The sequence below is a fragment of the Thyridium curvatum genome (assembly GCF_004353045.1).
Source record: "Thyridium curvatum strain D216 chromosome Unknown NODE_5_length_802575_cov_81.998223, whole genome shotgun sequence".
Classification (NCBI taxonomy): domain Eukaryota; kingdom Fungi; phylum Ascomycota; class Sordariomycetes; order Thyridiales; family Thyridiaceae; genus Thyridium; species Thyridium curvatum.
In genome coordinates this window covers 127,215-139,798 of record NW_022156760.1, presented here as the reverse complement: position 1 = coordinate 139,798, position 12,584 = coordinate 127,215, and the positions used below count along the sequence as shown (strand labels likewise).

The window sequence follows — 12,584 nt, the reverse complement described above, 5'->3', positions numbered from 1 at the left end:
ATCACTCAAACCAGCCCAATCTCCGACTAACTCCTGAAGGCCTAGCTGTATTGGATACTCATTTGAGAAACTTGGAAATCTTCGCCAGGTTTTGCCTAACATAACACAAATAAGATCCAATGGAATGCGTAGATGCTTGCAGTGACGCAATATGCCCCTCTCCCTAACGTGAACACACGCAAGTCTTTGTGACTGAGTAGTGACCACTCAGAGCGATGAGAATAATGTGCAATTCGATCTGGGATAGGATCAAGCTATATGGAGTTACAAGGGTCTGGACGTTTGGTCTGCTTGACGCCCCAAGGAATGAAGGACAAGACATGTCGGCCGCCCGTTCGATGAGACAGGGATTTCGGTCAATCAATCAAGGAACTCACCATGCGCTTCCAGATCTACATCGGCTTACACTAACCTAACCTTAAAGATTCGATGGTGGCTCCGTACAGGCAGGATTGAATCCCTTAATAAGCGGTTGCTCTCGTTGTGAGCCTATCCCGGCCTTGGCCTAGCACGACGTGCATTTGCCGCCGGCTGGCCCCAGTATTGTAGTTCTTCATAGGGTAGCAAGCCGTCTTACTTTAACGACGGCTGCAATTGATCTGCAAAGGCTGTACGACCTATTGGCAGCTTTGCGACCACTCACTCCGCTACTGAGGCGTTGAACTGCCGTTCGTGGCGATCAGGGGGACTGATTAAGCCACATCTGTTTTTAGACTTGCTTTACTAACTACATCAGGCTGCACGGAACAGCTTCCATTGGTTGAATGAGCATGCGCCAAGCGAACTTCCATCCACTGGTCACACATCTTGTTACTCATCACCGTGCAACGTGCTGCATGCGCGTTGCTAAACACACGGATCACCGTCGTATCACCATCGTGATGCGAACAGGAAAGGCTCTGGTTCGCCCCCAACATGAATGCCGTGCTATGGTTACCTCTCAGAGGCTGGGTGGCGTTGTGTATTTTCGCAAAGTGCCAAGAAGTGTTGATGACTGTCTCAACCAAAGTTGCGGTGATCTAGTCTATATAAAGGGCGAGCATCATCCCCTTCAGAAGCTTGAGTCTTTCCTTCTCAACCACAAGACAAAGCACTCATTCAATATCAGATCCATTCCACTTTATCATTCATCATGCGTTCCACCATCGCTAGCGTGCTCACCGCCTTCGCCCTCGCTGGCGTGAGCCAAGCCGCCGACTGCTACAACACGCCGTCCAACTGGTTTTATGGTAGTGTCTACGATGATGCCTGGTCCGTCCGTAATGCAGTCTGCAATGGAAATGGTGACAAGTGGGCTGGTCACGTTCACGGCACCTCGAACACTCCAGGTGGCAGCTCCTGCTGGGTAAGTGAAATGCAGATGCGCCCTTCTCCCGTATTATAATGAACTATCGAGTTCTGTACCACCCTGCCCGCTGCCAGAGGACAGTTTAGAAGACTAATGTTCTTTCACACTAGGATGCTATGGAGAACATCATCAACCAGTGCATCTATGGCGAGAACAAGCCTGGGGGCCAGTGGACCGCGAACGGGCAGAACTACTACATCAGCATGACTGCGTCGTAAGGGCGGAGTAGCTTTATGGCTCTTTATTTCTGTGCGGCTGAGGGCAAACGGTATCGAAGGACCACTTGATGTGGATTCACTCATTTGGTTGGAGATTCCACTGCAGGGAATTCTTCCAACTACTTTATAGGTTCGATTTAACAAATACATGTATTCGCCAATGACTTCGAGGGGTTCACTTGCCGTACGCGAGGGCACTTGGTGATCACACCTTTAGAACGCAAATGTGACTGATGTCAACATTGTTACAACTATCCTTTACTCTAAGATCATATGTGTCCTCCGCCTACATGGGTATGGGTGTTTGGCAAGCACCATTAGCACTACGGCGCCTACAGCCTTTTATCAGACCCTTCAATTCTCCTCCAAACGTGCAGCGAAGTCAGACAGTTTCAAAGTAGTACACGAGCCCTGATAGAAATTCTGTTCTGCCGCAACTGATAACTGCACGGCCAGCTCCAAAGTTTTGATTGGTCATACAATTCTCTTGGAAGATTTTTACTTGGCTGATATCATGGTCTAGACAAGTTTGTGAAACATGTCTACTTGAGTTGCGAGTCGAGTGTTGATGTTATTAACGTCTTGGCACACTTAACTCTGTCTTACATACTAGCAAAGATCATGCGATTCAGGAAAAGCATTGAGAAGATGCATATCAAACAGACTATCAAATATCAGAGAAAAGAAGACGAAGATGAAGGAAAATAATGGTTTATATAAAATCGCAATTGTATCTTCAAGCATACCACGGTCACATACACACCTTCCATTGTTCATTGTCCTTATGAGATTTCTTAGCCAATGGAAACCCCGCGTTCCAGGGTTCTTTTGCAGTGGAGATTCCTGGAGTGCAGTATTGTCGAAAGATCTTAGCCAAATCCGATCTTTAGTATCCACTTCATCGACCAAGCCTGGGCAAAGCACTGCCAATAATGGATTTGGCAGTGAGCTGAGTCGACATCAGCGGGTCTTCCTAATCCAGGCGCGGTGTAGCGTCTCTGCTATTCATCATACCACAGCGATGATCCGAGGTCTAGATGCATGCAAAAGATGTTGAGAGCCACCGATTCTTGACACATGCTTGATAGCTAGTGGCTTTCTCGAAATCCACTCCTACAGAACGGTATTGTTTAAGATGTTGCCGACCCTTTTGAATTGTTCGCCTTCTCCCGTGAACTCTTGCTTTACAGCGTGACCATAATACCTTCCTCTTCGTGTAACATCGCGGACGTAAGAACGACAATGGTGTTCTTCAGAATGCTAGCAGTGGCGCTCAGCCTCCTACTCGAGACGTCGCCGGCTAGAGCTTCGGATCTGACATTTCAACAACTGGCGAAACGGGCACAATGCCCGCTAGCAAGCTGCCAACAACCAGCCCCGAGACTGCCCAAGGAGGACCCTTGGTACACAACAACCCCCAAAGGCCTCGAGCAGGCTGTACCGGGAGCCCTCTTTCGCGTCCGTAAAGCACCCGCAAACTTGCCGTCGCTGGTAGCAAACAGCGCCGAGGCGTATAACGTGCTCTACCGTACGACCGACAGCCAGTACAAGCCGACCTATGCCGTCGCCACGGTCTTCGTGCCGGCAAGCCCCTCGACCAACGCAACACTTCTCTCGTACCAACTGCCATACGACTCCGTCGACCTGAACGAAGCTCCGTCCTACTTGATGTACAAGTACCAGACTGAGCAGCTAGACGACATCGCATGGGCACTGGGACGGGGCTGGCACGTCGTGACAGGCGACTACGAAGGGCCTTTCTCCTCATTCACGGCGGGGGTCATGTCCGGCCACGCCGTGCTAGATGGCGTGCGAGCCGTCCTCTCTACCGAGTACAGCGGTGAGCTCAAGCTGCCAGCCGACACCGACACCGTCCGCTACGCCCTGTGGGGGTACTCGGGCGGCGCCCTTGCCAGCGAGTGGGCCACGGAACTGCAGGTCCAGTACGCGCCGGAGCTGTCCTTCGCCGGCGCCGCCCTCGGCGGCCTGACGCCCAACGTCACCGCCGTCCGGGACCAGGTCGAGGGCACGCTGAGCGCGGGCCTCATCCCCGGGTGGCTCATCGGCGTGACCAGCCAGTTCCCCGACGCGCGCGCGTACCTCCTCAGCCGGCTCAAGAAGGACGGGCCCTACAACGCGACCGTGTTCATGGGGTTGGAGCAGTCCGTCTCGAACGGCGCGACGTTTGCCTTCCAGAACATCTCGGACTACCTTATCGGCGGCTTCGCGGACCTCAAGAACCCGGTCATCAGGCGCATCACGTACAGCGACGGCATGATGGGCTACCACGGCGTGCCGCAGATGTCCGTGTACGAGTACAAAGCCATACACGACGAGTTGAGCGCTGGTGTGGACACGGACAAGCTGGTGGAGAGGTATTGCGAAGCCGGGGCTAGTATTTTTTACCAGCGGGATACTGTCAACGACCATGGAGAGGAGGCTAAGGCTGGAGCACCTCGAGCGCGTAACTGGCTCGTCTCGGTACTTGAGCAGGGGCATACGGAAGATGGATGCAGGATCGAGACCATTACTGACCCCTGGAAAGCTTGAGGTAGTGATACGGGCATGCAACCTACTCTTGTACAAGATTCGGCGAATCGGTATTAACATCACTGAATAAAGGGCCCAAAATGTGCCAAAAACAATTGTACATTTACAAGACAACAACCAAACTCCATATTCAAGTGACACATGTCATGTTATCCAGTATCTAACATCATATCGTAACTAATTCGTTGAACTCCCGCATCACGTCACAGACTTTCACCCTTCTGCCTTCCAAGTCTTGCTTTGCATTGACTCGTCTCAATAACTCGACAGCCTTCTTGGTGCTCGAGCCTTGGTTTGCGAGCTCCCGCATGTAGTCCTCGATCCAGTCAAGGTATATCTCGTCGGTGACCTCGATACCCGCGATGAAGATGGGCAACGGCCACACGAGCGTCCTTGGCGAGAGGAGGTATCCAGTCTTGCGTACTCGTCGCACAATGCGGACGATCTCGACAGCGATAGCCTGGGTCTCAGCATCGCTGCGGATGTTTGGCGCCGTAGCCCGATTCAGCAGTATCGTGGCAGATAGGCAGACTGTGGACGTGACAAGAAACTGAAAGTTGGTCAGCTCAACGCTCTCGGGCGCTGACGCGGACTGAAGACGCTCAGCATGGATCATCTTGAGTTCCTGTTGCGGCAATTAGCTACATGTCTCCCCCAGAATAAAGTCTGACGTGAAGCCAAGGTGACTTACTGATTGGATGCGGGCAATGTTGGCCTTGATCGCCTGTATCTTGGCCGTTCGCAGCTCTTCGACAAGAGACTGGTCCACCACGTTTCTTGATTGCATCTCCTTCTCCCAAATCTCGAAATCACGGATAGTGCTGTACAGACCCATGGCATCGTCCGATGTCATTTTATACGGCTCTAGTTGCAAACACTCCTCGAGCCTCTCTTTCGGTAATGACGACCCATAGCAATCTGTCAAGTAGTACCCTTTACCCGATGTCCATCGCATATCGGCCAGTCCCTTCTTCTTCATTAGGAGATCCCAAAGGTCGTGTGTTTCCATTCGTCGAGAGCTCTGACTTGGCGCTTGGCCTGTAGTCGGCAGCAAGGGCGTAATCCTTCCCCACATATTTGTTCGCAGATGAACGTAAGCCAGCCACAGCAAGATGCGAAGCTCTAGGGAGCCTAATGCCTTTTCAAGCTGTGTCCAGTGCGTCTCTAGCATCGCTTCTATGCGGCTTAGTCGATCTGCAAGTGCCCGAGTGTCTCCGGAGACGAGGTCGCTGTAACAGAGAAAGAGGGAAGTGGAGAGCAGCATGCGTAAGTTCATGTTAAGCGATGTTGTCGATGGGGGCACGAGAGTCGTCTCTTGCACTGCATCCACCAGGCTGTCGACTATCGAGCTTGCCCTAGCATAATGTTGCATTTGAAGATCAGCGAATGCGCGCTCGCCCTTGACGACGAGGTGTGCAGAGCTCCATGCAAGGATGCTGTGGCGCAAGGGGGAATCCAAGATGTTTTCGGTCGCTTTGATGGCGTATCCATAAAAGCTCCAGGCTGTCGGCACAGAGCTCCAGAAAGTTGAGAGGTTTCGCTTGTAATAGTCGATCAGTTTGGGTGTGTCGTCAGGTCGGGAAGTCGGGGAATGGATGAGGCTTGGACTTTGCCATATGCTCAACCAGTCTGTGTCTGTCATCAAAGACAAGAGCGATTGGTTTCCGAAGTTGGGATCAGAGCCCGGATAATTGGGAGACGGATACGCAGACTGTGTAGCATCCATTGAGCCTTCTATTGGAGCGTCTTCTGTGATATTCCCGATCACGCCGTCAAAGAGACCGTCATTGAAATCTGCTAGGCGATGATAAGATGCAGATAGCTCGTCGCCGGTGACCAATCCCTCTGGAAGGACGGTTGCGAAGCGGTTCCATGGATGACTGAAATCCCAGTCAGCCGCGACAGTCAAATCGTCAACCAGGCTCCGGTCATTCGCGTCGTTTACGAGGCCAATCGGGCTTCCTCCCAAGTTGTCCGAGGTGTCTGAGGGTGTGCGTATCCCCGGTGACCCTGGGTGGTTCTGCTGCTGGCTTGGACTCGCATCTGGTGATGGGTTTTCCGAGGTGCCTCTGGTCTCTGTTGGCACAAATTCGTGCTTCTTCCATTGTTTGAAGTTGGAATGGAAAGATGGAGTGCAGGTAAGTTGCAGGCGGTGGCACGCATCACAGGGGATTCGCCTGGCCTGGCATTTGACCTTTCTTCGTCGGCAGGTAAGACAACCCCAGACAGAGCGCGACTGGGATCGGCGACCGCGCTGACTCGACGGCTCCATGGCCGCTGGTGACCGTACCATCTTCCGACCATCTATCCTGTCTCTATGTGGCTCGTGCTGCGTATGATACGGTGGTCATCGCCTTTTGCCTCCCCGGAGAACGGGAGAGAGAAGGGAAAAAGTGGCAAGACAAGAAGTTGTGACACCACCTGCGTGCGACTGGAGCATTGGGTCAGCGGGCGATGTCGGGGTCAACTTGCCTATCCTAGCGACCTTATCGCGAACTGGGTTGGGGCACCGACCAAGCACTTAGTGTCGGGGATAACCCCGCAAATTGTGGACGATCAACTTTGTACTTGTACTTGATACCGTCGCTTGATATGACCAGCCTATGGGATCCGGCCATCCCCCAGATCCAGAGCCTATTGCTCTCGAGACTGCCACGCGGCCAATGCGCCGCATATCTTGTACGATTCACAGGACCCATCTGATGATAAATAATGCAGTCATAAGTAGTCTGGGTAGTACTGAACATCCTCTTAAGATAACTACTTCTTGTCCTCTGCAGACTTGATTGATCATGCTACTACGTAGGAAGGGACTGTACAAATTCTAGGTCTTCTTTACGTGATGTACCGGAACTCGGGCTGCTCCATGTCAGTCATGTCCAAGAATGCAGCGGCATCAGCCTGCTGTTCAGCATTGTGGGCAGGCGCAATCCGCTCCCTCCGGCGATTCTCAAAGCGAAGGTAAATGCTAGAAATCACATTAGTATCTTAAAGTGAAAGCATTTTGAGGGCCTAGACTCACTATAGGGCAACCTGGATAGCAATCATCAAGGCCGTGGAGACATAGAAAGCGCGGAACCCAGTTGGGTAAGTGGGCGATTCCTTAGCCAGGAAGAACTGCGGCGCGATGAGTTGGCCGATACCATATCCAAGAAACACCATGACTGAACATGTGGCTTTCTTGGTGAAGCCGCCGATCTGCGCCCTGGTTAGTTCAGTACACATTTACTGATTGAATAGAAACACACATTTGAGGAGATCATGGACATGACCATGATGTATGTGACAGTGTTCACAAAAAGAACTGTGTTCGTGTAAGTCGCGAGCCATCAGTGCAGATAATAAGGGGAACATACTATAGAGCCCTCCCTGACGAACTTTGGTCTGGTCCTGAGGTATGCCTAATCCTTCAGTCAGTATCACTCTTTATTGGCGTATGATAATGCATCGGCAACATACAGTACACGAGGAGCGAACCGAGTAGAACCACGAGGTTGCTTATGATGCTGGACAGAATCCGGGAGTTCCGATACTGGACCGTCACAAAGCCGCTGGCGGTTGAAGTCAGCAAAGAGTTGGTCATGGATCAAAGTAACATAGCGTCTTCCTTACGCGATGAGTAGAGAGGCCAGTTGTACACCATCGCCCCCAAAAGAGGCCTTGGTGGCGTCATGGTCGTCATAGCCGAGACTGGTGTAGACAATCTTGTCAAACTATAGTGTTTTTTTGATGAGTAACCTTGACTGGCATCGGAAATTTGGCATCACTCACGTTCGTCAGGCCACTGCCAACAATGCACTGGAGCAGAGCCAGTGAGAAGTATGCCCAGGCCTGAGGGTCACGCAGGCACTCCAGAACCTGGTACTTCTTGTAATGCCGGTTTGCAATGCCGGTGTGGTTGGTGATGACCTGTAGAACTGTTAGCACAAGGCCGCAATATATGCATATCGAGAGCCAGTGTACCCACCCTCATCACGGCAATCTTCCTCTCCCGGTCGCTCAGGAACCACGCGCTGGTCGGAGAGTTGGGCATAAAGAAAACCAAAAACAGTCCATATGCAATAGTTACGGGTCCCCAGATCAGAAAAAGCACTTGCCACTGGGTGTACTTGCCTCCTCCCCAAGAAGGAGAGGTGATGGAGTAAGCAAGGCCGTCGATCACAAATCCTCCTAGAGGAGCGCCTATCCACCACCCACAGGCACGCAGAGGCTGTTCGCGCCGCGTCCAGTATTGGCCGACATAGATGGTCATAATTGGCGAGATGCATGTCTCGAAGAAGCCGATGAAAAAGCGGCAGGTCGCGAGGGTGGCAAAGTTCGTGGTTGCGGATATGCAAGTGCTGGCAACACCCCAGCACATGATCATGACCCCGAGATACCGTCCGATAGGCAGCTTCTGCATCAGAATAGAGCTGGGGTATTGAGCCAGGATGTACCCGAAGTAGAAGATCGATGATGCCCAGCTGTACTGCTGGCCGACAAGGTGCTGCAAGAGGTATGGTCAGCGTGGGGATGTTCAGCGGAGAGGAAGCGAGCTTCTTCTCATACGTTATCATGACGGATACCCAGAATCGAGGCGTTGCCCAAGGCTACCTTGTCGATGAAGGACAGAAGGTATGTAATAGTCATCTAAGTGCGTTTGGTTCCTGTCAGCTCTGGTATGATGTAGCGTGTTTGTTGGACTCTCTTACCATGGGGAGCAGGATCAGGTCAAGCTTCCACTTGACTTTACGTGCCTCGTCTTCATCGTACTCGAATACTCCCCCTTCGCCGACGAAAATGTCGGCGGCAGCATCGTGATCCACGCCGCGGATTTTCTCCTCGATTTTGGTGTTGTCAACCGCGACATGGTCCGGGCGAGTATTGTGGACGATGTGTCCATCACCCGCCTCCACGTCTCGGGGGGCGGCGGGTGTTTGGCTGACCTTTTCAGCTGGTGTCGAGTGCTCCATCTTGAATGCTGCGTATGGGATGGCAACGAAAGTACGGCAACCTGGGAGAGAATCTGACTACGACGGCTCGTGTGTTTCGAAGATTGTCAAGAGCTCGCGCTGGCCTAGATATATGTCTTTCGAAACCACGCGATATCTGGGGTAATCCACTGATGCGGAGATGCACCCTGTCGAAGTCGCTGAGCCAGGGAGATGTTATCCACTCAAGCCAGCGTTATCATGGCTCACTATCACGCGCTGCCATTTCGATGTGTAATATCTTCGCCCTGTCTGGCGTTTCGACAGTAATCTCCTGCCACCTCGAGATAGAGAGGGTTCCAGTCGTCGCCAACAGCTCCTAATGAGGTTAGCGCGGGTGGCACCTCATCCCGACCAACGGAGCCGATCCTCGCGTGGAACCGACATATTTACTGAATTCGGCAAAATTGGCGACGGGATTCACACCAACATAGCGATGTCCGCATGATCTCGAGAACCATATCTCGGCCTTGACCACCGCCTGGCACACATACTGAAGTCTCAGCTAAGCTTTTTGACAAGCTAGGCCCACATGCACTAATCTTCGCTTCCGTATCTAAGACCCCATCGCCAGTGTTTCCTGTTCCGGGCACAGTAACGAACAACTCTGTACGGTGGTTAGGCAGTGGGAAATAAGTCTCGCAGAGACAGGCATGGCTGGCGGGTTTCTCGGCCCAACCGGCCAGGCCCATTCAACGGCTGGCATACGATGGGCAATTGAAATACTTATCATGGACGCATTACTTATCTCCTGATAGAAGCCAAGCCATCCATCTCTTGTATAGGCAAGCCCTTCCCTTATCTCTCAAGCTGTACCCGATTCGTCATCATCCTTACCGTCCATATGCCTCACAGCGAGTTTGTAAACCCCCCGACATACCAACATGTCGTGGCAAGGGGGCTTCCGTATGATCGGGGCTTCGCCCACGGCCAACAGGCGAAGTCAAAGGTTCAGGAGAATGTTCAGTATTATCGACGCCCTGGAAAGCTCGCACGCTCCCAGTAAGGTTCAACAGTCCGAAATACTATAGAGAGTTGTACTGACAAGTTTCGACTACAAGGGAGTTGATGAATGCCATTATTAAGAATGTCTATAAGCCTGCATTGGAGCAGTACTACCCGAGCGGCTTCAAGGAAATGCAGGGAATTGCCGACGGAGCTGAAGTCACGCTAGAGGACGTGATCTTGCTCAATTCTCGATACGATCTGGCCAGGCTGGGAGACGAACCTGGATGCAAGCCCCTTTCGTCCGACGAACTGAGCGAGGACGTCAACACACCCGAGTCCTCGGAGGACATGGCCAACGAATGCACAAGTTCCGTTTTCTATCACGCAGCAACAGAAAGTGGCGACATGCTTACGGCCCAGAACTGGGACATGTCGGCCCGGCTTTGGGAAAATGACTGCATCATCTACCTCGAGGTCCACCCAGATCCATCCGAGAACAAGCCCTCCATGTTTCTTGTCACGGAAGCAGGGCAGCTCGGCAGATCGGGTATGAACTCGGCGGGACTGGGCGTGACAGCGAATTCCCTCATGTCGAGCGATGACTACATTCCGTATCCTTACCAGGACGGTAAGGGAGTCAAGCACAACGTCCCGATCAAGCCCGTCCTCCCCATGTCCATGTTCCGGCGCATGATCCTGGAGAGCAACCATTTTGCCGAAGCGATGACCTGCGCCTTCAACTTCCCCCGGCACGTGTCGAACAATGTTACCGTCAGCACCGCGGAGGGCTTTGGTGTCTGCCTCGAGGTCACGCCGGACCGTATCTACAAGGTCTATCGCCGTGTGGACGACAATTACCTGGTCCACACTAATCACTTCACCCACACTGGCTTCCTCGCGAGGAGCGACGTTCTTTGCAAGTACCCCGGCGGCAGCAGCTGGTTCCGACTGGAGCGGTTCGAGCAAGGCGTCCGAAAATGGGCGCAGAAGGGTGAGATTACTACCAAGCGACTGATCGAGGCATTCTCGGACCACATGAGCTTCCCCGAGGCACTGTGCGTGCACCCAGACAGGAATCCTATCGATGCCGTCATTGGTCACCTACCCGGCTATCCATTCAGATCCAACTCTGCGACTGTCGCCTGCGTAATCTACAATCTTTCCAAGACTGAGATCACGGTTTGTAAGGGCCCGCCGTGTCAGGGACAGTTCCAGACCTTCAAGCTCAAGGGCCCGCAGGGCAACAAGCTGGGTTCCCAGAACACCGAGGGCCTTGAGCGTCCTGAGCAGCCTTGAGGATGACCAAGTCAAGCAAGCCTGATCATAGAGAACTCCACTTTTGGTCGCAGCGAGTTGTATTCTTAGGTTCAGGAATAGAGATGAATAATAGATCTTGATAAATCAATATGCTTAGCTCGGGTTTACTAATCGAGTTTCGTCTCGAGATGTGGAGCTTTGGATGCGCCCTTTGACCGACAACCCACTTTGGTGAATCATATTCACCAGTGTTACGAGCACAATTTGGGACCTGCTCTGTTAGAGAGGCATTCCTTCTGTTATTATGATTTCTTCTTGAGTTATCTTCGCAAGATAAAAAGGATTTACCACATCGCGCAAGAGGGATTCTGAGCACTCGTTGCTGACCGCACAAGCCCCCATCTCGCGTGTCTCGCCGACGCCATGACTCACCAAGTCGACGCGACAAACAAGCGGCCTGCGAAATGCACCCTCGAGCCCATGGACCTCCACAACCCGGAGGACTTCGAGGAGCTGCTCGCGCAGCGCAAGCTCTGCGGCTGGGACATGGAGCCGGCCGTGCTCGAGAAGTGGCGCCGGCTCTGCGATGAGAAGCGCAAGAACATGTTCTGGATCATCCCGACGGCGCCCAGCCATGCGCCCGAGCAGGTGCGTACCGATGGTGACAGCGACAGTCAGGGGCAGCAGCAGCAGCAGCAGCAGCAGCGACTACGGGTCGGGCATATCTGCCTGCAGAGCTACGACGACCCGCCGGACCCGAGGGTCGCGAGTGAGGACAAGTCAGTCATGATGATCTCGACCTTCTTCATCAAGCCGGAGTACCGCAGCGGCGGACTCGGCACCGAGGCGGTCAAGGCGCTGGAGGGCTGGGCCAAGACGGCGCCGTACGGGTCGCCGGACTGCAGGGCGGTCACGGTGCACACGGTCAGCCGGCGGTATTCCGAGGACGACAGCGACGAGTTCCGGGGCCTGTACGCTAGGCGCGGGCTGCCGACACCCGAGAGGGGTCGGAGTAACGAGGATTGGTGAGGGATTGAAAAAAGATTTGCCTTTTTTATGACCCACAACGCAGAGCTAACGAGGGCGCATAGGTATGCGAGGATGGGATACGTCAAGTGGAAGGAAGAGCGCAGATATGAGGACAAGTTACTAGACGGTACGGAGATCAAGTTGTTGGCTGTCTACATGAGCAAGGATATCTCCTGATAGATTTTAGATTCGAGTTCATTGCTTTGAATCATCGATGCTGTGTTATTGCCCTGTTGCCGCGTCTATCCTCTAGCCTGTTGATAA

The 12,584-nt window shown here is 52.9% G+C and overlaps 6 protein-coding genes across 6 annotated transcripts; 4 read left to right on the top strand and 2 right to left on the bottom strand.

Annotated features, from left to right (window-relative positions):
* Nucleotides 1-1,132: 1,132 nt before the first annotated feature.
* Nucleotides 1,133-1,566, top strand: E0L32_001263 (uncharacterized protein; the record flags this gene model as incomplete). The annotated part of the gene is made up of 2 exons (XM_031135323.1): nucleotides 1,133-1,345; nucleotides 1,459-1,566. The coding sequence occupies 2 exons, from the start codon at nucleotides 1,133-1,135 to the stop codon at nucleotides 1,564-1,566; spliced, it is 321 nt and encodes a 106-aa protein (XP_030991777.1).
* Nucleotides 1,567-2,808: 1,242 nt separating this feature from the next.
* E0L32_001262 (uncharacterized protein) lies at nucleotides 2,809-4,116 on the top strand (the record flags this gene model as incomplete). The annotated part of the gene is made up of 1 exon (XM_031135321.1): nucleotides 2,809-4,116. The coding sequence occupies one exon, from the start codon at nucleotides 2,809-2,811 to the stop codon at nucleotides 4,114-4,116; it is 1,308 nt and encodes a 435-aa protein (XP_030991776.1).
* Nucleotides 4,117-4,282: 166 nt separating this feature from the next.
* On the bottom strand, nucleotides 4,283-6,388 carry E0L32_001261 (uncharacterized protein; the record flags this gene model as incomplete). The annotated part of the gene is made up of 2 exons (XM_031135320.1): nucleotides 4,283-4,741; nucleotides 4,808-6,388. 2 exons carry the CDS (start codon nucleotides 6,386-6,388, stop codon nucleotides 4,283-4,285), a joined length of 2,040 nt encoding a protein of 679 aa, XP_030991775.1.
* Nucleotides 6,389-6,951: 563 nt separating this feature from the next.
* Nucleotides 6,952-9,068, bottom strand: E0L32_001260 (uncharacterized protein; the record flags this gene model as incomplete). The annotated part of the gene is made up of 10 exons (XM_031135319.1): nucleotides 6,952-7,084; nucleotides 7,139-7,314; nucleotides 7,365-7,420; nucleotides 7,473-7,517; nucleotides 7,576-7,667; nucleotides 7,729-7,829; nucleotides 7,888-8,025; nucleotides 8,084-8,602; nucleotides 8,665-8,745; nucleotides 8,808-9,068. 10 exons carry the CDS (start codon nucleotides 9,066-9,068, stop codon nucleotides 6,952-6,954), a joined length of 1,602 nt encoding a protein of 533 aa, XP_030991774.1.
* Nucleotides 9,069-9,930: 862 nt separating this feature from the next.
* On the top strand, nucleotides 9,931-11,330 carry E0L32_001259 (uncharacterized protein; the record flags this gene model as incomplete). The annotated part of the gene is made up of 2 exons (XM_031135318.1): nucleotides 9,931-10,088; nucleotides 10,148-11,330. The coding sequence occupies 2 exons, from the start codon at nucleotides 9,931-9,933 to the stop codon at nucleotides 11,328-11,330; spliced, it is 1,341 nt and encodes a 446-aa protein (XP_030991773.1).
* A 384-nt stretch (nucleotides 11,331-11,714) lies between these two features.
* On the top strand, nucleotides 11,715-12,497 carry E0L32_001258 (uncharacterized protein; the record flags this gene model as incomplete). The annotated part of the gene is made up of 2 exons (XM_031135317.1): nucleotides 11,715-12,316; nucleotides 12,383-12,497. The coding sequence occupies 2 exons, from the start codon at nucleotides 11,715-11,717 to the stop codon at nucleotides 12,495-12,497; spliced, it is 717 nt and encodes a 238-aa protein (XP_030991772.1).
* Nucleotides 12,498-12,584: the final 87 nt, after the last annotated feature.